This window comes from Xenopus laevis, chromosome 2S (genome assembly GCF_017654675.1).
Source record: "Xenopus laevis strain J_2021 chromosome 2S, Xenopus_laevis_v10.1, whole genome shotgun sequence".
Lineage (NCBI taxonomy): Eukaryota > Metazoa > Chordata > Amphibia > Anura > Pipidae > Xenopus > Xenopus laevis.
The window spans coordinates 82503952-82526577 of NC_054374.1; the positions used below are offsets into that span (position 1 = coordinate 82503952).

The 22626-nt window shown below is 36.7% G+C and overlaps 1 protein-coding gene across 22 annotated transcripts in view; it reads left to right on the forward strand.

Annotated features, from left to right (window-relative positions):
• Positions 1–18420, forward strand: part of macf1.S (microtubule actin crosslinking factor 1 S homeolog) — a 162286-nt gene extending 143866 nt beyond the window's left edge. For 9 of the 22 annotated variants that reach the window (XM_018241763.2, XM_018241777.2, XM_041584066.1 and 6 more), the window contains 16 exons: positions 50–244; positions 430–558; positions 650–793; positions 3128–3316; positions 3811–3922; positions 4044–4231; positions 4335–4497; positions 4695–4849; positions 4936–5010; positions 6926–6943; positions 8856–8973; positions 9804–9854; positions 11405–11616; positions 12296–12406; positions 14441–14549; positions 17157–18420. In XM_018241763.2, coding sequence (XP_018097252.2) covers positions 50–244; positions 430–558; positions 650–793; positions 3128–3316; positions 3811–3922; positions 4044–4231; positions 4335–4497; positions 4695–4849; positions 4936–5010; positions 6926–6943; positions 8856–8973; positions 9804–9854; positions 11405–11616; positions 12296–12406; positions 14441–14549; positions 17157–17398 — 2211 coding nt within the window. In that variant the 3' untranslated portion in view covers positions 17399–18420. The remainder of the gene's footprint in view (positions 1–49; positions 245–429; positions 559–649; positions 794–3127; positions 3317–3810; positions 3923–4043; positions 4232–4334; positions 4498–4694; positions 4850–4935; positions 5011–6925; positions 6944–8855; positions 8974–9803; positions 9855–11404; positions 11617–12295; positions 12407–14440; positions 14550–17156) is intronic. The other 13 variants (XM_041584060.1, XM_041584070.1, XM_041584072.1 and 10 more) reach the window with 8 other exon arrangements.
• The last annotated feature ends 4206 nt before the right edge of the window (positions 18421–22626 follow it).

The following is a 22626-nucleotide window of genomic DNA, read 5'->3' on the forward strand; positions in this document are numbered from 1 at the left end:
TATTTGAAGATATGGTTGGTAAAGTTTTCTTTCTTCTTTTTGTTCATAGGTTTTCCAGAAGGAGCTTGGAAAGAGAACCAGTAATGTACAGGCCCTAAAACGTTCTGCCAGAGAATTGCTTGAAAGTAGCAGAGAGGACACTACTTGGGTGGAGGTTCAACTTCAGGAACTCAGCACTCGATGGGACACAGTATGCAAACTATCTGTGTCCAAACAGACTCGACTAGAGCAAGCACTAAAGCAGGTGACAGTTTAATCATTTTCTGTTCTTTACAGGGAATTGCTACACAAGGGGGCAGTATGTGAATTGGGCAATGTGATCACATTTTGCTGGGCAAAAAAATACATACTTCAAAAGTGAGGGTTATGCCAGAAGCATTGGGTGGTCCACCAAGCTGAGTACCGGAATGTTTTCTGTTACTTTTCAAGGCTGAGGAGTTCCATACTGCTGTCCACATGCTGCTAGAGTGGCTTTCTGAAGCAGAGCAGACCCTACGGTTTAGGGGAGCATTACCCGATGATGCTGAATCTTTGCAGTCTCTAATAGACATCCATAAGGTCAGAATACACTATTCTATAATTCTGGTATTCTTTATTGCAGTTGTGGCTGTACTGGAAAGGTTATTCTTTTACTGCAATTTCTTTCTAGGAGTTTATGAAGAAGGTGGAAGAGAAACAAACTGATGTGAATACAGCAGTCAGTATGGGAGAAGAAATCTTGACTGTGTGCCATCCAGATTGTATAACCACTATCAAACACTGGATCACAATTATCCGGGCAAGATTTGAAGAGGTATAGTCCTTCTGTTCATAGATGAGTACTGTAAAAATTCACATGAAGTATGCATTGAGAAAATGAATAAAACATGTAAAAAATGATACTGAAATGCCAGTTCAAATATAGGCACTACCCAAGTATAAGGAACAAACAATAATATGGAACTCACAGTTCACCCCAGTCTAAAGGTGCATATAATGCAAGACAAAAAGGATGCGAGTCTTCCCAGAAATAACAAAAATAGTTTTAAAAATACAAAAGCATTTACTATGACATGATCGAAAAAAAAGCCTAACATGTTTTGTGCCTGCTAGGGCACTTACTCATAGGCTACCTCTGTACACTCGTTATATAGGTGCTATGGCCAATCAGAACCATCTATACATTAACCAATCAAAATTCGTGAAGCCAAAATGGCATCATTTGATACAAGCTTTCTCTGTGGTAGAATACTGGACAGGTGAAATGCAAATCAAAAACAGTGATGATATACAAAACAAGTGGAAACATTGAAAAAAGTAGTAAATAAAATCAAAATAATAAAGAAACATAAATAGTAAGTACTCCAAAGAACTTTCCTTGAAAGAGGTACTCAGGGAACATAGGCAATATGAGAACATAAGTAATGAGAAATTCACAGGTTTCTTAATAGCTACAAAATATTAGTAGATATGGTAGTGTTCTACAGTATATAGAACAGTATTGTGCAATTAATGCACAAAGTATTATATGTTATACCAATTATTACTGCTCATTACTTAAAAAAACATGTGACGTCAAAATTGCTGCTGTTGAGGCCAAGGTGTTTCTTAGTTTGTAAGTGAAAAATCCACTTGTTCTCTTTAACGGAGTAGTTTTGCAATGATGTCCCACCTCTCTTTCCACCTACTGCTTTGTCTATGACTACCTATTTAGTTACATCCCCACCATTACATTCATTAAAGTGTCTGACTACATTAGTCTAGATTTTCTTTTTTAATATCTTAAACATGCTCTCTAATGCGTCACTGTGTACTCGTAGTACACAGACTATAAACAGTCACTCAGTTGGCCCCCCAGTTTAGTTCAAGCCCCCACTATTACTACTGCTAGCCCAAACTGGTTAAATACCCAGGGAATGTTCAAATGAGGAGCTAGGAAATGTCTTTGGAATGTACTACTTGCCATTATGTAGGCCACACCTCTGGCCCACTAAACAAATCACAGAGAGCATGTCTTAGATATTAAAAAAGAAAATCCAGACTCTAATGTAGCCAATGTTACTAAATTGGTAATAATTGGCAAATACAAAGCAGTAGGTGGATAGAGAGGTGGGGATTTCATTCCAAAACTTTTCACTTACAAACTAGGAAACTCCTTTGCCTCAACAGCGATTTTGACGTAACTTTTTATTAAGTAATGAGCTGTAATAATCAGTATAATAACATATACCTTATGCATTAATTGCATCATAATGTTCTATTTCTGTACACTGTAGAACACTACCATACTGCAGCTTTTATGTCATACATTTTAGAAGCTAATTCTTGTAAAGTTGTGATAAGAAGATATGGGTGAAGTGTAAGTAGCTATTTTCTTTGAGATGGGGACATACATGTAGGATGCTACATCTAAAACCCTCCATCATATTCATGTCCCTTATTGCATCTAGGGTAAAGTTGGGCGCTGCATCGCTAGTGCAAGCTAAACAAACTAACTTGTAGTAAAAATAAAAACATAGCTTTAAAATTAACAGGGTTAGTTTTTCTTTGTCATTTGGTCTTGTGGAACATCTATGGAAGCTTATTTTAGAAGAGTATTATGAATTTTCCCAGAGTCTCTCTAACACACTAAGAAAATATATTAGAGTTTTGGTGGCGCCACTTCTTCGGGGCGACTAATCTCCCCAGCAGGTCTCGACTGAGAATTAGGCCACATAGAGGCCCAAACAGCCCCACCAGCCCACTAAATACTGACTTTCAATGGGACCTTATAGCAGCCCCTCTGGCATTTGCCAGAAGCCACAGATTGCCAGTCCGGGCCTGCTCCCCAGACTGCTTTCCCCTGCCTTCCGCCGGCTAGAATGAAAATCGCCGGCGGGATGGCACTTGGAGCACTTCGTTTTCAGAAGTCACCCGAGGTTTCCTCGTGAGGCAACTTCAGAAAACGAAACGCTCCGAGTGCTGTTTGTCTCTGCCCTAAGAGTTTTGGTTGTATCCGATTAAAATATATTTCATAAAAAATGCAAGACAATAAAGGAGACTCAAGATAAACTTTGTGATTGTTACTCTTTAATGTGCATCTATTCTATTATACTTATTTGAGGAAGAAAACATTTTCTGCCCAGTTGAGTTTGTTGTGTAATTTAAGGTACTAACCTGGGGAAACCAGCACCAGCAAAGACTGCAAACTGCTCTGTCTGAGCTTGTGGCGAATTCTGATTTGTTGGATGAGCTACTTTCTTGGATTCAGTGGGCAGAGACCACACTAATTCAGAGGGATCAAGACCCCATGCCCCAGAACATTGACCAGGTCAAAGCACTGATCAGTGAGCACCAGGTAAGATTAAGATCACATAATTTTAATGGCTTTGATAGTTTAAATGAACAGCTTCATAAGAACTACAAACTGCGTGACATTGTGTTATTTACTTATTAAAGTGATGGTTCAGCTTTAACTTTACTTTTCATATGTTATAGAATGGCTAATTCTAAGCAACTTTTCAATTGACATTCATTTTTTCTTTTTTATATTTTTTTAATTATTTGCTGTCTTATTCTGATTCTTTCCAGTTTTCAAATGAGGGTCACTGGCTCCATTTTGATTTTTTATATAAATTACTTACTATCGGAATGTGTGCAAAACATTGATTATATTTTGTCTGTTCATGCCTTCATGATCAGAATGGTGTTAAAGGGTAAATTAATGTTGTCACATAACTATGATGGGGATCTAAAATGTACATAAATCATACAAGTATAAACAACAGCATGAGTGGGACCATCAGTTCTTCGTGCAATACAGTAACTTAGTGCAATGATGATTTCTGACAGGTATTCATGGAAGAAATGACTCAAAAGCAACCAGATATGGACAGAGTAACAAAGACATACAAAAGAAAGACAACAGATCCAAATCATATGTCTTTCAGTGACAAAACCAGAAGTGAGTACAGATTGTCTCCCTCAGTTTGTTATGTGTACAACCTTCATATGGTGCATTTTTTGTAAATACTTGAACAGGAAAAGTTTAATTGCAGTTGTGGTGTTTATCCATTTTCAACTAGTGATTTTATTACTGCCTAATCCAGGAAAACATGCAGTGCAGAATGCAACCCCAGTCATCCCAGTTCTCTCACAACCGGAAAACAAAAACCCCAGGATAAACCAACTGTCTGCTCACTGGCAGCAGGTCTGGCTTCTGGCCCTGGAGAGGCAGAGAAAGCTTAATGATGCCCTTGATAGGCTAGAAGAGGTATGGAACTATTGAAACAGAGTACCAACATACTTCTAAATATTCTTCCTCTGTTTTAGATTTAATATGCATGTTCCTATGTATATATATTTTTACTTTGCAGTTAAAGGAATTTGCAAACTTTGATTTTGATATTTGGAGGAAGAAGTATATGCGCTGGATGAACCATAAAAAATCTCGAGTCATGGATTTCTTTAGAAGAATTGATAAAGACCAAGATGGAAAAATCACCAGACAAGAATTCATTGATGGGATCTTGGCTTCTAGTGAGTGGATTTTGTGGGTCAGAGTTGTCATCCATTTGTACCACTGTGACGACATTTACATTGGCAAACCTTCCTTTTTCAGCTTTTTAAACTGCTGTCCATGTTAGCTGATTAACGGTGCTTGAAGCTGTAATCCTATGCCAGCTCAAGAGCAGGTGTCACTCTTTTGTTCTCATATTCTACTGAATATTTTTCAGAATTCCCAACCACAAAACTAGAGATGACAGCTGTCGCTGATATTTTTGATGGTGATGGTGATGGATATATAGATTACTATGAGTTTGTTGCTGCTCTTCATCCCAACAAAGATGCTTATCGGCCAACAACTGATGCAGACAAGATTGAGGATGAGGTACAAAGCCTTATAATTAAGCCTAACATGTTCTATGAGAAGCAAAATGCATTAAGTAAGTAACCACATAATTGTCATTACAACAGGTCACAAGACAAGTTGCTCAGTGCAAATGTGCAAAAAGATTCCAGGTTGAACAAATTGGAGAGAATAAATACAGGGTGGGTGCGGTTACTATTCCTTTGTAAACATACAGTAATGAAATGTTAAATAGGAATAACCACGTTATTGTGTATGTCTAAAAAACTGAATGGTGGCTATATGTGTCTCTATATCAGATTTTCCCTCCTTGGTGGGAAAACCATTGGTCATCAGAGATATATTTATAAATGTATCCTATGCCTGTGCTGTTTAAATGTATATACCTTATGTTCATGGGCTTTATTATGAGAAAGTGATGATGACAAGTCCATGGAGACTTTGGACAAGCTGTGAGCTAGAAAAATCTGGCCCAGGGGACTTTAGATACAATTGAATGCGTAAGTATGGGCACGCCTTACCAAATTTCAAATTCAACAATTGTGAAAAGGGAGAAAATGGTAATTGTGATATATGCAAACATTTTGGCACCCTAGTAAATATTTAGTATCACTGCCAGCTCAGATGACTGCTTGTAAATGCCTTTTCGTATCCAGCTAAAGGTGGGCATACACTGCCAAATCGTTAAACAGGCACATATGGGTCTGATTTATCCACCCACATGAAGGGCTAAATTGGACTGATGGACCAACAATCAAAATCATGCAGCCGACAAAGACCCATTGGATGAAAACCACATCTTGTCCCTGCATCCAATGAAAGTTCCAACCTGGCTGATCTTTGGCCAGCTATTGGTTGGGCATGCATGTTGGGGGCCCCATAAACAAACAATAAGCTGCTGACTCAGAGTCTAAAAGGTCTGAGTGAACTTTTATTGGTGCCTGTATGGCCACCTTTAGAGTATTTCGAATTCTTGTTTGCAGAGATTTTTGCCTACTTGCAATTCGCTTTTAAGTCCAAGATCTTCTTGAGTCGCACACAATGCCTTACAATCTCAAAGAATAATAAATCCATCCCTGTATTTACCAGTTGGAAATGTATTTTCTTTTGATCAAGTGCTGCTTTTTTTTCTCTGAGCGTACAAAGAGTTCAATTTTAACTTCATCAGTCCACAGCACTCTTTCCAAAAGGTCTCCTGCTTGGCTAAATGCTGTTTTGCTTCCTCCTGATAACTCTTGGAACTGTGGAATGATGCAACACTACTCCCATATCAGCCAAAACTTCCTGCAGTCCCTTTGCAGTCATATGAGGGGTTGTTTTTTTTCCTTTTTGGCCAGTGTATAAGCACTTCTCTGTAAAAGTTTTCTTAGTCTTCCAGATCTTGCCTTGACTTTCACAATTCCCCTTAATTGCCTTTTTTTTATAACATTACGGACAGTGAAAATTGCAAGCTAGAAGAATTTTGCAGTCTTTTTGTAGCACCTGCTTTGTAGGCATGAGTTAGCTTTGTTTTCAGATCCTCATTCAGTTGGTAAGAGGAGCACATAATTGTTCAGTGACAGCCTAAAGTTTGGGGTGTCAGGGATATTATTAAGCATCAACAGGTGTTAATGGCTAAGGCCTAATAAGACAATTAGAATCAGAGGACAGTGTTCATGGTTGAACAAAAAGAAGGGTGCCTTGGACATGCCACAATTACTATTTTCTGTTTTAAAGTTTGAGAAATAGCATAACTGTGTGTTAACATTTGCAAATACATTGTTTGTTAACACACTTATTCCTGAAGTAGTTGCTTACAACTTTTCACTTGCAGATTTAACTAAACGTGTAATTTGCAGAGGGTGCCCAAACTGTAACTTTGAACTTTTCAACTGTTTTAGGCATAGTGCAAAAAACCCTGAAGGCAGAGTTGTGCATCATTATTGTTCTTTAGTTCTTTATTCATATACAGTATATTAAATAGCCAGAAACACTACCAGCCTTATGACAATAAAATGCATTTTAATATTCCTTTGCAGTAGTGTTGTGTTATATTATTTCTGCTTATATTACACTAAAGTTATTTTTTCTCTTTTTCCCCTTTATTCCTTTGGGTAGTTCTTCCTAGGGAACCAGGTAAAGTGTGTCATGATGCTGCATCTTGCTTCCCAAAATAATCACCTGCTTACTCATAATTTATCTTGTGCTGTATTAATGTATAATAGACAGAAATTACTTTTTTAGATATTTATAGTAATTGTGTAGATTTTTTTCATACATACTAGTTGCTGATCCATCCATTCAACCAAATGTGCTCATACCTTTGTGTGTTTATGATAATGTCAGCGGATGCTAGATCACTAGAGCTACTCATTAGGATACATTTACTTGCTGTCTGTGGTGTCATTGTAGCCAATGGCTGATTGGATCTTCATATATGGTGTAATTCTAAAACAACACTCCTTTCTTTATAATGGACACAGAGAACAGCAAAGCACTGCTTGCATCAGTTTGTAAAATGTACAGTCTATTCTTGCTTTTTTTTACCTAAACTGATTGCTGTGTCACACTCAGTACCCTGCTGGTAGGAGCTTGATAGGGAACCTCACAGATGACTGTTGCTTCACTGGTCTTCTGTGTTGGATTTGGCTTTTAAGGGGGATTTTTGCCTTTGAATTACATTTAAGTTTTTTATAAATAGAACTTTTCTAAGCAATGTTTAATTATACTTTTTGTCATTATCATCCCGCTTGCAAATAAATAAAATAACAGGGTCACACAGCTAAATAATAATAATTAAAATACACACAAAGGTATCACACAATATACTGGCAACATATTGATTTTTGTATTATTTTATTGAATTACCTTCATTATTTTGATATATTGTAGATATAAAATTGTAAGCTAAGTTAGAGTTTTGCAAATTAGCAGTTTTCCATGTTTGGGAGAGGAGATGAGTTTTTGTTGTTTCACTGCATATTTTCCTGTAGCTCCCTTTATTTGCATAGCATTGTATAAAAATGCTATTGCCTGCACCATAATAAATGTTTATTTTTAGGTGAACTACCCCTTTAATAACTGACCTAGCAGAGACAAAGTTGTGTTTTTTAGTTATTTTATGTCATAAGTTATACGAACCCAACAGCTACAGAAGCATGTGATTTTAACTGGTATTTATGCAATTTTAATCTGATTTTGCAGTGATTCCAAATTATTCCTGAAATATAAAGATCATAACTGGAAACTAACCTCATTTTCCATAACTAATAACTTGGGATGTGGGCTACTATTATAGATTCAAAATTAGATTCCTTCTTTGTTAATATGTGTTTGTGTATATCTGCGCATTAGTGTAAATGTGCACTCACATAATGTATGTTTGTATTGAGAATTTGCATATATATATATATATATATATATATATATATATATATATATATATATATATATATATATATATATATATATATATATATATATATATATATATATATATAGGGCAGATTTATTAAGGGTTGAATTGTAAATTCACTTTTTTTTTTTTTTGGTCAAAACTCTCAAATTGGAATTGGGAATAATCTAAACGGCATTCAAATTTTAATTCGAAAATCGAGATTTATCAAACCCTGACCCTTGAAACAATTCAGTTTCGACTATTCGCCACCTAAAAACCTACCGTGCTCATGTAGAAGTCAATGGGAGAGGTCCAGTGACCCATTTAAAGATGTTAATAGCCTTCCTGACATTTGAGTTTGTTTAGAAGAAGTTTAGTCGAATTGGATTCAAATTCAATTCGAGTTTTCAGGTCGGTAATATTCATTCAAGTTTTAGATATTAAATTTTTTATTTAGTAAATAACCTCCCTGAATTTCGAGTACCTTTGAATTTATTAGAGTTAAAAAAAAAAAGTCACATGAATTCGAAATTCAACCTTTGATAAATGGGCCTCTATGTGTAGATATATATATGTTATAGCATACATCTAGTATGGAAAAGGGGGTTAACTGCATTAATTGCTGTGGCTCAGTGTCAATTAATTTTGCAGTTTGGAGATTCTCAGCAACTGCGTCTAGTCCGTATACTAAGAAGTACTGTCATGGTCCGTGTTGGTGGAGGTTGGATGGCGCTAGATGAATTTTTGGTGAAGAATGATCCTTGCAGAGGTAATAAATCACCTTCTTTACAGTTGTCCTATTAAAATCTGCATTGTATTTAAATATAGTTCAATGTTTTTATCTATTGCTTATAGTGGCATAACTACAACGTGCTGTGCCCCCCACCCAGTGCAAAAACATATTCAGAGGAGCTAGCGCTCACAGCTACTGCTGGCTAATATGCTCAGTGCCTTGTTTTTCAAAGTTGCCTTGCAAGGAAACTTTGGAAAATGAACAGTTACATATATTTTCACAATGTTTATTCAAATTTTCAGTGCAAGAGCATTTTAGGGAGATTGGTGGCCTGTGGTAGTGCAATTTTAAATGCAGGGGACCACTCTCCATATGTGTCATTACTCTTATTATTTCACTCCCATGTTTTGTCCCAGTACTTAAACAAAATCTTTTTTAAAAATTGCTTATATTCAGTTTCTGAGACAGATACTCAAAATGATGTATGGCAAAATGCCATTCTGATTAATCAGACCAACATGTTACTGGCATTTTTCTTTATGATTACCTCTGTGAGTCAGAAAAGTGACATTAGTAAAACCTAATCAAGCTAATCTGGCAATATTACTGGATTATGGATATCCACAGAATAATATAATGCATGTAAACCATGGCTGAGCTGGTCTGTTCTTTATTTCATCTTTCCTCCATACCTAGCAAAGCATGTCAAGTATATAGCAAGCACATTATTCCAAAAGCTGTTCAGCCATTTTGTATCTGCATAGTAATATAGTCAATATAATCTGTGCCTAAAACTGCCAGGGAAATTTGCATGTTTCTTATCTCTTTTTCCCTCTGCATTTCCCTATATTTCTTTCTTTTCTTAGTTCATCATCCTGGGAATAAATTAAAGAGAACAGATTCCATCTATTCTTTAGGTTTGAATTATTTTGCATTGTAGAATTGCTTGCTTCATTTACTAACAAAACATTTTCGTTGTCACTATAAAATTCTCAATGTTTCCAGAATCTTTTAAATGTTAACATGTGCTTTGTGTTTAACTATAACTATTCTGCTTTAAATGCATAGTAAATATATTTAAATAAATATAAAACAATTACATTTTTGGTGTTACTGCTTCTTTAAAGTGATACCAAATAAGGTAATGATATTTTAAATATGTTGCAGGCGGTCCAAGAAATAAATCCTCTCTAACTCATGTATGCAATGCAGTCAGACTGGTAGAGAATGGCATTTCAATGAGCACAAAATACCCTGCCCAGAAGTTGTTGGTTCTGAGAAATATGGGTATAAGTAAAGCACTCTCTTTATAGGCAAAGCATTCAGTGTATGTTGTTGTTAGGCTTGTGTCTTAAGTGACATTTAGTCACATGAAAAATTCCACGTGACCTAGATCTTAGGGACATATTTTCTGGAAAAAACAGATCAGATTTATACTGTACAGAATGAAACCCCCTTTTTACTCCCTGCACACAGACATATTAATAGAAAATAGTTATTTTTGGCCATGCCATGCTTCTCAGCATTTCCCAAGTCTGCGGTCTGAATTTTTGCTTTGTCTTAAAGATTTCAATCGGACTTCTCCATATTAGGCCAAAAATATACTAATCTTCAGCTAAGCCTTGCCTGTGTGTTGTTTGGCTGCTCTTGCTGGGAGCACATGTCTCGCAAGAAGATGGTATAATGGGGTTAACCTAATCATTTGAGTGAAACAATTCATGTTGGCTTGTTTGCTATGTAGAATTGTTTAAAAATAAACATTAAAGGGGTGGTTCACCTTTAAGTTAACTTTTAGTATGCTATAGAATGACCACTTCTAAGTAATGTTTCAATTGGTCTTCATTATTTATTCAATATAGTTTTTCAATTATTTACCTTTTTCTTCTGACCCTTTCCAGCTGTAAAATGGGGGTCACTGACCTCATCTAAAAACAAATGCCTGAAAGGCTACAAAAGTATTGTTATTGCTACTTTTTATTGCTCATCTTTCTATTCAGGCCTCTCTCCTATTCATATTCCAGTCTCTTATTCAAATCAATGCATGGTTACTAGGGTGATTTGGAACCTAGCAACCAGATTGCTGAAATTGCAAGCTGGAGAACTGCTGTATAAAAATCTAAATAAGTCAGAAACCATATATAATAATACATGAAAACCAATTGCAAATTGTCTCAGAATATCGCTCTCTATATCATATCAAAATGTATCTCAAAGGTGAACAACCCCATTAAATAAATATTTAACACTGCACGTAAACTCGACTGGCCTTAAAACACATCTTTTAGTAGAGTACTCTCATAGTAACAGGTTTATCTTGTCTAATTGTGATTCTAACAGCAAAGTGTGTGCTAGGCCTTATTGCTGCTGTTTTGCTAAATATTAATAACACATTGTACTTTCAAGTAAGCCTTGTCTGCTCTGGTAAACATTCTTCTGTGAAAATGAATTCTGTGCCTTTGCCCTGCAGCAAGAGGGAGAACAAATCTAGAGCTACGAGAAAAGTTCATTTTACCAGAGGGGATATCTCAAGGAATGACCCCATTCAGGTCTAGAGGACGGAGATCTAAACCATCGTCCAGGACAGCTTCTCCTACACGATCAAGTTCCAGTGCCAGTCAAAGTAACCACAGTTGTACTTCTGTGCCGTCCTCACCTGCCACTCCTGCTAGTGGCTCAAAGGTAAGTTCAGTGGATCTGACAAAGAACACATGAACAAGAAAAGTATGCAAACCTGCTTATTTGAAGAATAATTTGCCTGCTTGCTAAATATATAGCAATCCAGCCTCACACTGTTTGTCAGAGTGCAGAAAAGTCTATTCTCTTGTTTTATTTGGGAACATTTAATGAACTGTATTTGAGTAAGCAGAGCCACTCTTCGTCAGGACAGTTAGTGCACATAGTAAGGTGAGATGTAGTATTTTGTACAAGGGCTGTCAACTATCATTAAACTACAACTCCCATCATTCTCCAACAACAAAGTGTTTTTGAGATCGTTCAAGAGCTGCAAGTTGGTTCTAAATATTGGTCACCCCAGATAGAATATTTTGCTAGCCATGGTAATTGTGAGATAACTCACACATACGGTATATCACTGTTATCTGTATTTATGTCCACTAATTGAAAGTCGGCATAACTGCTTCCTAACATCACTCTGTGCCCCACCTGGAACAGTACAGTGTAAACACATCGCCTACTGATGACTGAGCTTGTCAGCTGCCTATTTCCTTTCCCTTATGTTGTTTACTTTTTATTTGGAATTATTTTCTGCTTGTTTTTCTTTTCTTTTCTTCCATCCAACATCTGTCTATCTTTGCTCATCCCCAATGCATTTATTTGTCTGCTGCAACCCCTCCAACAGACTCCACAGCATCTCTCTCGCTGTTATGAGAAACCATGGCTTGTAAACAGCAAAGCTAGCACTCCTATTAGGTGGGCTGAATATCCAGACTTCCACACCCCATCACCTGAGGTAGAGTATGGTCCTCGGATTCTTGGAGATCCTGCCCCCTCTCGTCCATGCTGCTCTTTTTATAACAATTCCTGATCATGCTTGCACCATGCCGACTAATTGCCCTGTAAACTAACCGGGGACTTTTTATTATGTGTTTTCTGCTGTAAATAACTTTCTCTTGGAAAAATCCTTCTCATTATATTCTGAAATATTCAACATTGTTATTCTCTAACTTTCAAAATTACAAAATTAGTTTCTCTACTAAAAAAAACCTTGAATTTACTATTCTAGTAATAGATGCATGATTTCAATTCTAGTTGTTTGAAAAAGTATAACTTTCACAATTGTTTTCAAATCAAAAAGTAAATTTAAAAAAGTCAAACAACTTTATTACTTTATAGAGTTTGTTACAACTTAGTTGCATGCTTATTATGGATATTCACACTGCTTAAATAATACTTAATCCAAACTACAAATTGCATTAACATTTAATTTAAATGTTTCAGGAGTTTATCAGAAGTAAGTATGACACCTCTAGCCTACTAAAGGATAACTAAGCCTTAAAGACATCATGCACAGGGTTGACTTGGTACAGCATGTGCCTGATTGGCCCATGGTCCAAATGGACCCATGTTATTCAATTGTACATGGTGTGGCAGTCTTTCTGTTGCTATGACAGAACACCACATCACCTTATGCACTATTCTCAGGCCAGCCTGGTGCATTGGCAGATGAGACCAGTGCAACTCTTTACTTATGATAATGCAATACCCCAAGTTACTATAATGCATTATTACGAATTTAAAATGGTGTTTTTTAGGTTTAGTCTCCCATTATAGGGGAACTATCACGAAAATGAAGCTTCATCATACTGAAATAAGAAACTTACTAATTACAATCAATTACAAATTCTGTATTGTTTCTGAAATAATCAAGTTTATCCTCACGATTCCTCTCTCAGCCATCGCCAATCCTGGGGCTGGTGGCGCCTGAGGCAGCATCTCAGATGCCGCCCTCCCTCTCCTGCTCCGTGCTTAAAAATCAGCATCAGAGCATGTCAAAAGGGGGCAGTATCCCTAGTGCATTGAGCACAATTGCACTCTTTGCACTAGCTGAATTTCTGGTTTAAAACTCGGAAATTTGGCTCTTAAAGTTACAAGAGGCGGCTTTTTGCTGCCCCTTGTAACTGGCCTCTCACCTTGCCTCATGGCAGGAGCGACCCTACTCTCAGCATCTGTTTCTCTTCATTCTCTCTTCATGCAGCAGTTGGCTGTCAGATATTCATGTAGGGGGGGGCCTAGAAGATACATTCAAGCTCACTCTATTAAAGTCACCAGAAATCCTGTCTCTCTACATGCACGATTTGTACAAAAGGCAGTTAATTTGTTAGATTTTGTTTGTACTGCTAGGAAAGGAAGCCCCCTATAAGATATATTGGATCATCCAGCTGACACCCAACTGCTGCATAAAGAGAGAATGAAGAGAAACAGATGCTGAGAGAGGGATAGTGAACATAAATTTGATTATTTCAGAAATGATGCAGAATATTTTAGTGATTGTATTTAGAAAGTTTCTTTTTTCAGTATGCTGAAGCTTATATTAAATTTAAATTTTTGTGATAGTTCACCTTTAAGTTCATGTGTTAATTGCTTGTTCTATTTCAAAGTGTACAACTTGGAGGATAGCATCAAAGCAGTTCTTTCTATATTGAAACCAAGAGGTTTACATTTATCTGGGTTTTAACTACAAATTGAAACTTTTAAGATGATTTTAGGTTACAAATATACAAGAGTTTTTCTGTTTATACCTTTGTAAGCTGTAAAATTTTCTGCAGATTTGCAATCATATTAGTTATGCGCATATGTGCATGCTCACAGAATGATACCAATAGACACACAATGCATTGTGGGTCGCATAATTTCTAGCTTGAACCTTCACATGGCACACAAAATGCAGTTAATAGTCTTTTTTGTCTCACACTGAATGCATTAATCAATAATTTTAGCCAGTTAAATACTGAACCAAAATATAATGGTTTGTCTGTTCTTGAAGGTAACACCAGCTCAAGGCAGCAAATTAAAGAAAGCCGCTGTTCACACAAGCCGTTCATCCTTGACTGGGGACACACCCACTTCTTCAAGTGCCAAATCAGCAAGAGCTGGTAAGTACGATTTTATTGCTGGAAGAATGGCCATTGTGTGTTTATGTACTATATGTATGTGTTAAAATAGAAAAGTATTACTAAGATTTACGGCTATGGCATACACCTCTGTCCGCCTGTCGTGTTTTGGAACCACTGTCCATCTTCCAATCTCTGTAAATATTCAATACAGTGCGTTGCCCTCATTTTGGACCATGAGCACTGCTTGAGTTTCTCTGACAGACATTATGTGTACAGTAGTCCTTCGTGGAGGGCTTTGGAACAAATAATGTCATGGATAGTGATCAAAACAATAGGTGTCAAGGGCAGTATAAAATCTGCAAGTCTTGGAAAAAGCATGTTTATATATGATCATTCATATCTGAAAGATTTTCATTTAAGGAATTATGAAAGCGGAATCTGAACATTTTAATTATTGTGTGAAAGAAAATAGTTTTTGAGCACTTTTCAATATATTATAATTGGAAAAAACATTGTTTCTATTTGCACCAGACAGTGCAAACTTTATCTGTTTAAAACGTTGTTTTGAAGCAGTTAATATTAAAAGTACATTCAGTAAACTTAACTTTTCCTGAACCATTGATTGGACAAAAAGGGGTTTACAGCTTTGCTTACCTGATGATCAATCCAACCAGCTCTTGTTTTTCACAAAGCCCAAATGCCCAGACCTGTTGTTTTCTTACATAGTCTGTTTGGTATACCTGTATAAACAGCAGCATTTGCCAGCAATAAAAACAGTTACATAGTACCTTGCAATAGTCTTCACCCCCCTTGGCATTTTTCGTGTCTTGTTGCCTCACAACCTGGAATTAAAATGGATTGTTTGAGAGTTTTCCCCCATTTCATTTACAGAACATGCCTACAACTTTGAAGATGTTTTTTTTTTTATTGTGAAGCAAACAACAAATAGGACAAAAAAACAGAAATCTTCAGCGTGTATAACTGTTCACCCCCCAAGTCAGTACTTTGTAGAGTCACCTTTTGCGGCAATTACAGCTGCAAGTCGCTTTGGATAAGTCTCTATGAGCTTGCCACATCTTTCCACTGGGATTTTTGCCCATTCCTCTAGGCAAAACTGCTCCAGCTCCTTCATGTTCGATGGTTTTCACTTGTGAACAGCAATCTTCAAGTCTGACCACAGATTCTCAATTGGATTCAGGTCTAGGCCATTCCAACACATTTAAATGTTTCCCCTTAAACCTCTCGAGTGTTGCAGTTTAGCTGTATGCTTTGGCTCATTGTCCTGCTGGAAGGTGAACCTCTGTCCCAGTCTCAAATCACAGGCAGACTGACACAGGTTTTGTTCAAGAATATCCCTGTATTTAGCACCATCCATCTTTCCCTCAACTCGGACCAGTTTCCCAGTCCCTGTTGCTGAAAAACATCCCCACAGCATGATGCTGCCACCATGTTGTTACACTGTGGCGATGGTGTTCTTGGGGTGATGGGATGTATTGGGTTTGCGTGTAAGGGGTGCCCTGGCACCAATGGGTTTTTTTTTTTAATTTTGGGGCCCGAATTTTTTTTTAACTTGTAAGGGGGGCCCTGGCACCGATGCTTTTTTTTAAAAAAAACTTTTATGGGGGGCCCTGGCGCCAATGTTTTTTTTTTTAACTTATAAGGGGGCCCTGACCATCAATAGCTTTATATAACTTGTGTGTGTGGGGGTTACTTTATTAGTGCTGATGTCTGTGTGGTCTTTTAACTGTGATGTGGAGTGGGCGGGGCTTGGGCACCAGGGTGGGTGGGGCCCAGGGGCTTGGGTGCCAAGGTGGGTGGGGCCGCGAAAATGTTGATGTACTGGGCCCCGTGATTTCTAATGGCGGCCCTGAGTGTATGGCTTATTGTGATCCTATGGACAGATACTACTGTCTCTGATGTGGAACTCTGCAACTCCTTCAGGGTTACCTTTGGTCTCTGTGCTGCCTCTCTGATTAAAGCCCTCATTGCCCGGTCTGTGAGTTTTGGTGGGTGGCCCTCTCTTGGCAGGTACCATGTCAGAAAAGTTGTGTTTATACTGACAGATCATATGACACTTAGATTGCACACAGGTGGACTTCATTTCTCTAATTATGTGACTTTTGAAGGTAATTGGTTGCACCAGGATTTTTAGGGGCTTCATGGCATTTTTAAATTCTTTTTTATATATATTTTTCTCATTTCACTTCACCAACTTAGACTATTTTGTGCAGATCCATCACATAAAATAAGATTAAGAAATATTTAAATTACAGGTTGGAATGTAACAAAAAAGGTAAAAAGCCAAGGGGGGTAAATAATTTTGCAAAGCAGTGTATATCTTTTGGCTAGCCAGCAAAGCAGGAAGGGAGGACACAACCCAGATAATTACACATGTATTTGTGGTAAAAAATATTATTCATCATTTATTATTCAAAACAAATGTCTGCATTCCTATTGGAGCCAACTCATGCCAACAATCAATATAAGGGACAATCCCATATAAATATTATACTGTGCCACTGTTTGTTTGTCATAAATATATATATATATATATTTATATATATATAGATATATATATAGATATAGATAGATAGATATTCTGTTTATCAAAAATTTGTATTAATGACAATATCATGTCTATACCAGATCCAAAGAAGAGTGCAAGTCGTGCAGGTAGCCGGGCCGGAAGCCAGACAAGCAGCAGGAGGGGAAGTGATGCCTCTGACTTTGATCTTCTTGAAACACAGTCAGCATGTTCAGATACATCAGAGAACAGTGCAGCAGGAGGCCCAGGGAGCTCCCGAAGGGCACTATCCAAACCTTCCAAAATCCCAACCATATCCAAGAAAACCGCCAGCACTCCCAAAACTCAAGGAACCAAGAGATAGTCCTCGTCCCCATGTCCCCCAAAGTAAATGTGCGGCACAAGGAAGAGACTCGCCCCTAATGGAGCTGTCTCCAAGATTTTCTATCATGCACTGTACATCTGGATGTACGCTTATTCGACAAGGGGAATTTTTATTGTCTGAACATGTATACAAAAGAATTGTTGAAAACTGCCTTATTTGTTTCTTTTGTATGTTACTACTTCCATGTGAATATTTCTGTAGATATAAAGCCTCATTATGTGAATGCCTGGAGAACTTCAGGGACTCAAGTATAGAGTTAGAGAAGATGAAGTGTAAGACAGAAGAGTATGTATGTAACAATCATTCAGTGAGCTATGAGAACTGCTTTTTATGGGTTAATATCCATGGACAACACTACTAAATTCCTCTTTTGTACATGTACAGTAAATTGCTTAGAGGCAACAGGGAGCTACACTAGATCCCTGCTATTTAAGATTTAATCTTTAAAGTCAGATTTGTTTCTAATTTACAGCACTTGCACATTGCTTTGTTCTTCCAGTAACAATAGCAAATCTCCTACAGTGACCGTCATTTTAAAGGACTTTAACACCTAGTGTTTTACAAACCTTTCCATGTGATGGCCCAGCATACAGCACGTGCTACTCCTCTGCCACTTTATCTTGATCAAGCTGATTTCTTATTGTAAACTACATTTGTTTTATTTATCTCTGTAGGACTTTCTTATTTATTATTTAAATTGTCATTCCACTTAAGATTTGTGTGAAACATTCATTTCTGTAGACAAACACTCATATTTGCGCATCAATGAAATGAGACTCAGCACAATTTCTTCCTCGTATTTGTCTGCTGGTGCCCTGTGACAGACAAGAGCCTGAGGAAATGAAATGGTAGAACATAAGTGGTCTCTCATGCAAAGAATATTCTGTTCTGGCCTGGCTGCTGTGTGATTTTCTCGAGTACTTTGCAACAGAAATTGACTCTGTACCAATGAACTGTTAAAAGAGGCACCTTTTGTATTAAAATTGCTTGCAGTAACAACACCAAGTATTCTGTGTGTAATGTGTCCTTTCTTTGGGGTAGAAAGTCAGAAACCATAATGAATATGGGTTGGGACTTCTGAAAAGACAGTGAAAAAAGGTAATGGGGAAGGGGGTAATATGTTACCTGAGCTGTTCAGTTTAGATCATTATTTGCTGCACAATATTGTATCTCATGAATATATATGGAGGGGTGAAATGGGATTTAACCTTTAATTGGTTTCTCCAGGATTCTGCTGGTATTGCAGCTATTGTATCATCCCCTTCATTTTCTAACAAGAGTTCCTCTAGGTCTCTAAGAGCTTGAGATTCCATGTAAGTCATTGATTCCTCTGATGAGAACATATCCCGATTAAAATATTTCTTTAGTAATAATTTTCTGGTAAATAAATTTAAATCTTTGATTGTATCAAATATGTCCAGTTTATAGGTAGGCGAAAAAGAAAAACCCTTGTTGAGTAATTCGGTGTGTGCGGCATTCAGGATGTGATTAGAAAGATTAATGATCATTAGTGTTTGTTCCTTATCTGTGTTTTCTTGTTAGTTGCATAATTTATTCTCTCCTTGTCCCTCAGAAATATCCTTTCTTTTGTGTGGTCTATTTCCTTGGGCCTGGCCCCTGTCTGAGTTTGGGAAGTATCCGCTAATTCCCTCAACTGTCCTAAAAAAATTGGATATTGTGTCCTGGTGGGAGTAGTTGACTTGGAAGGTCCATCGATCGGGGAATTATTAACTATATGTGAATGTGCAGTGGTTGTGATTGTAGGTTTGGGGGTACCTACGTTATTCCCTTTATGATGGTCTCTATTCTGTTTGTTCTGTCTCTGGTGAAAGTTACCATTGGTGTTGGTATATTTAGGCCCTTGAAAACCAAAGGATTTCCTTCTGTTTGTTCTACCCCTTTCATGTGTCCATTTATAGATTTGTTGATTAGAAAAGTCATTAATGTCTCGTTGGAGTTTATTTTTCTTTGTTTCTAGCACGGAAGTTTCTAAATCTTGGACTCCCTTCATAATGTTAGTATACTGTAACTTAAATTCTCCATCATTCTGAATGTTATTTAATTCACCTTGAATAAGTTGAATTTGTTCATCCAGATTGTTAAGTTTTATTTCTTCCTCTACTATTAATAAATTCATTAATTTAAATGAACATTCACTTAATATTGTTTCCCATTTCTCTCTTTAAATGCCTCATTAGGTGTCTCAAAGGTGGGGAATACTTGCATTCTTAAACCCCTTGGTATTAATCCTTTAGAGTGATATTTTTTTTAAAAACTGCAAGTTCCACCATGATTTACACAGTTTCGTCATTAGATGTTTAAATCTGTCCATTAAAGAGGAATGATCCATTGTTGGATTTGTTGTTTCAGGAGTTGAGGTTGAGAAGATAGATTCTAATTCCTTAATTCGATTAGAGTTTATTAAATTAATATCATTGCTTGCACTAAACCCCATAGCCATTGATAATTAAAAAAAAAAAAGAAGAAAAAAGGAAGTCTGCCTGAAGAAAGGAGGAACACCCCCCCCCCACACACACAATTAAATGACAAGGAAGAAAGGCAGTCCTTTAGGTTTAAATGTTACCTTGTGGAGGATCGGAGGCGTGAATTACTGTTGCCAATTATTCAAAAGAAAAGAAAAAGATAGTAAGAGCCCCCGTACTCTCAAATGAATTAACTAACTTATCTAAATTATATAGTGAACCAATGAGTTGATAATTATAAAGTGCTTGTGCTAATAAAAAAAGATTAGCTTGATTGATAAATTAACTAACTTATCTAAATTATATAGTGAACCAATGAGTTGATAATTTTAAAGTGCTTGTGCTAATAAAAGAGATTAGCTTGATTGATAAAAGCATTTTGATAGGCTTTAAATAAATAACAAGACAACAAGTTCAGAGAAGCATAAAGTTGCTTTTTCTGTGTATTAAAAATAGCCAGTGCCAACTTGTTGATTCATGTACTTAATCTATAAGCAATGGATTCAAGATTCCAATAAATTATAAAGTGCAAGTGCTCAACCGTTACTCAGTTGCCGACTGGATGTGGTTCAAAATAATTAATTTATGCAAGTGCTAGTGCATTATAAAATCACAAGGTAATTCATTAATAATAAAGTTTAACAAAAAAGGAACCAGGACCAACATTTAAGGAAATTTGAGTAGGAAAAGGAAAATAGTGTAGAGGTGGAGAAGTCCCAAAGAAACTTCTGCCTATTATTTTCTAAGCCCTGGGACCCCACACGGGGAGAAAGTAGTACACTGAGGACTGTGGTCTCGTATATTACATGCCCTATCTCTTAAAGAGCTAAAATCTAAAAAACCACAAATCCACCAGTGCCATATGAACAACAGAGAATGAAGAAATTGAATGCGGTTCCCTGGACCAGACTATGAGTACCCAAATTCAGTTAAAAAAGATTATTTTAAAAAAATTCTTTGGCACTTCTCCACCTCTACACTATTTTCCTACTCAAATTTCCTTGAATGTTGGTCCTGGTTCCTTTTTTGTTAAACTATATTATTAATGAATTACCTTGTGATTTTATAATACACTAGCACTTGCATAAATTAATTATTTTGAACCACATTCAGTCGGCAACTGAGTAACGGTTGAGCACTTGCACTTTATAATTTATTGGAATCTTGAATCCATTGCTTATAGATTAAGTACATGAATCAACAAGTTGGCACTGGCTATTTTTAATACACAGAAAAAGCAACTTTATGCTTCTCTGAACTTGTTGTCTTGTTATTTATTTAAAGCCTATCAAAAGGCTTTTATCAATCAAGCTAATCTCTTTTATTAGCACAAGCACTTTATAATTATCAACTCATTGGTTCACTATATAATTTAGATAAGTTAGTTAATTTATTTGAGAGTACGGGGGCTCTTACTATCTTATTCTTTTCTTTTGAACATTCTGGATAATAGGTCCCATACTTGTCACAGCATGTAGTTTACACTTCGTTTGTATAAGCTTATTGCCTGGGTGCCATAATAGAACTATAAAACATCATATGAAACTGCACTCACAGGTCTTTGCAAATTGAAAAAACTGGAAATTTAGTTAACCAAATTTTGGACTCAGAAAAGACTAAAATGTTGGTTAAATGAATTACCACTTTTTTTTCACTTTGCAAAGACCTGTGAGTGCAGTTTCATATGATGATTTATACTGTATATATTGGGTCCAGCTATTTTAAAATTAATCGCTGCGAAATATGTCGGTGCTATATACATACATGTTAATAATAATATTATTATTATACTTTGTAGCCAGAACACTACCTGTTAAGACTTTGTATGTTCCATTTATAATTCCATGGGTTTCTTCTGGCAACCTCACCACACATAGAAGAAGGGTCAAATTTATTCCTGATAAAAAAAACCTGACTTGCCCCACTGGGGCAGTGACTGATGTGAGTGAGGAATAATTCCCTGTGCCACTCGGAATCAGGGAATCTATATCATAGTGGTTTTACTGAATTTACTCTTCTGTTCATGATAACATATTAATCCATCCTTGGGAGAAATAATCGAAAACCCTGAGCCCTGGTGTGTTTTTATTTACAGAATAAGATTACTGGTCTGGAGGAACAAAGTCATCATTTTATTAATTTGGGTGTAAAAAATTGCAACCCTCCCCCCCCAGTAAATTTGACTTTTCTTGTTCCATACAGCTTGCTTTATATGATATAAACCCCCCTGTTTTGATATTGTATATTTAGCCGGAAGCTGTGGCATAGCTTCAGTGGTTGTAGCACCCCATACCCCCCCTTTAAACTAGTGGTGTTCCTATGCTTTTAAAATTGGGCGTTTGTTTTGGGAATATCTCTCCTTTAAAAGCCTGATTGCTGGCTGGGGAGGATTTAGCCCTTAGTGAAAAAACAGCGTTCAACGGACATTGATTATAGGTAATGCTAAAATGCACATAAAAAATAAAACAAGTTAGGGACCGCCATTCGGGGTTTACCTTGACGTGGTATGGTGGCTTATCAATTTTATGATCATAACTTTGTAACAAAATAACCCCTGTTTTGGGTACATATGCAATAGCATTTATTATACTTATATATATACTTTAAAGCCTTTAGAGTGCTCCCACAACCCCCCTGTTTTGATATTGTATATATATACACACACACTCTCAGATGCAGTTGAACTGCAGTCTTTCAGCTTTAATTCAGTGGGTTAAACAAAAA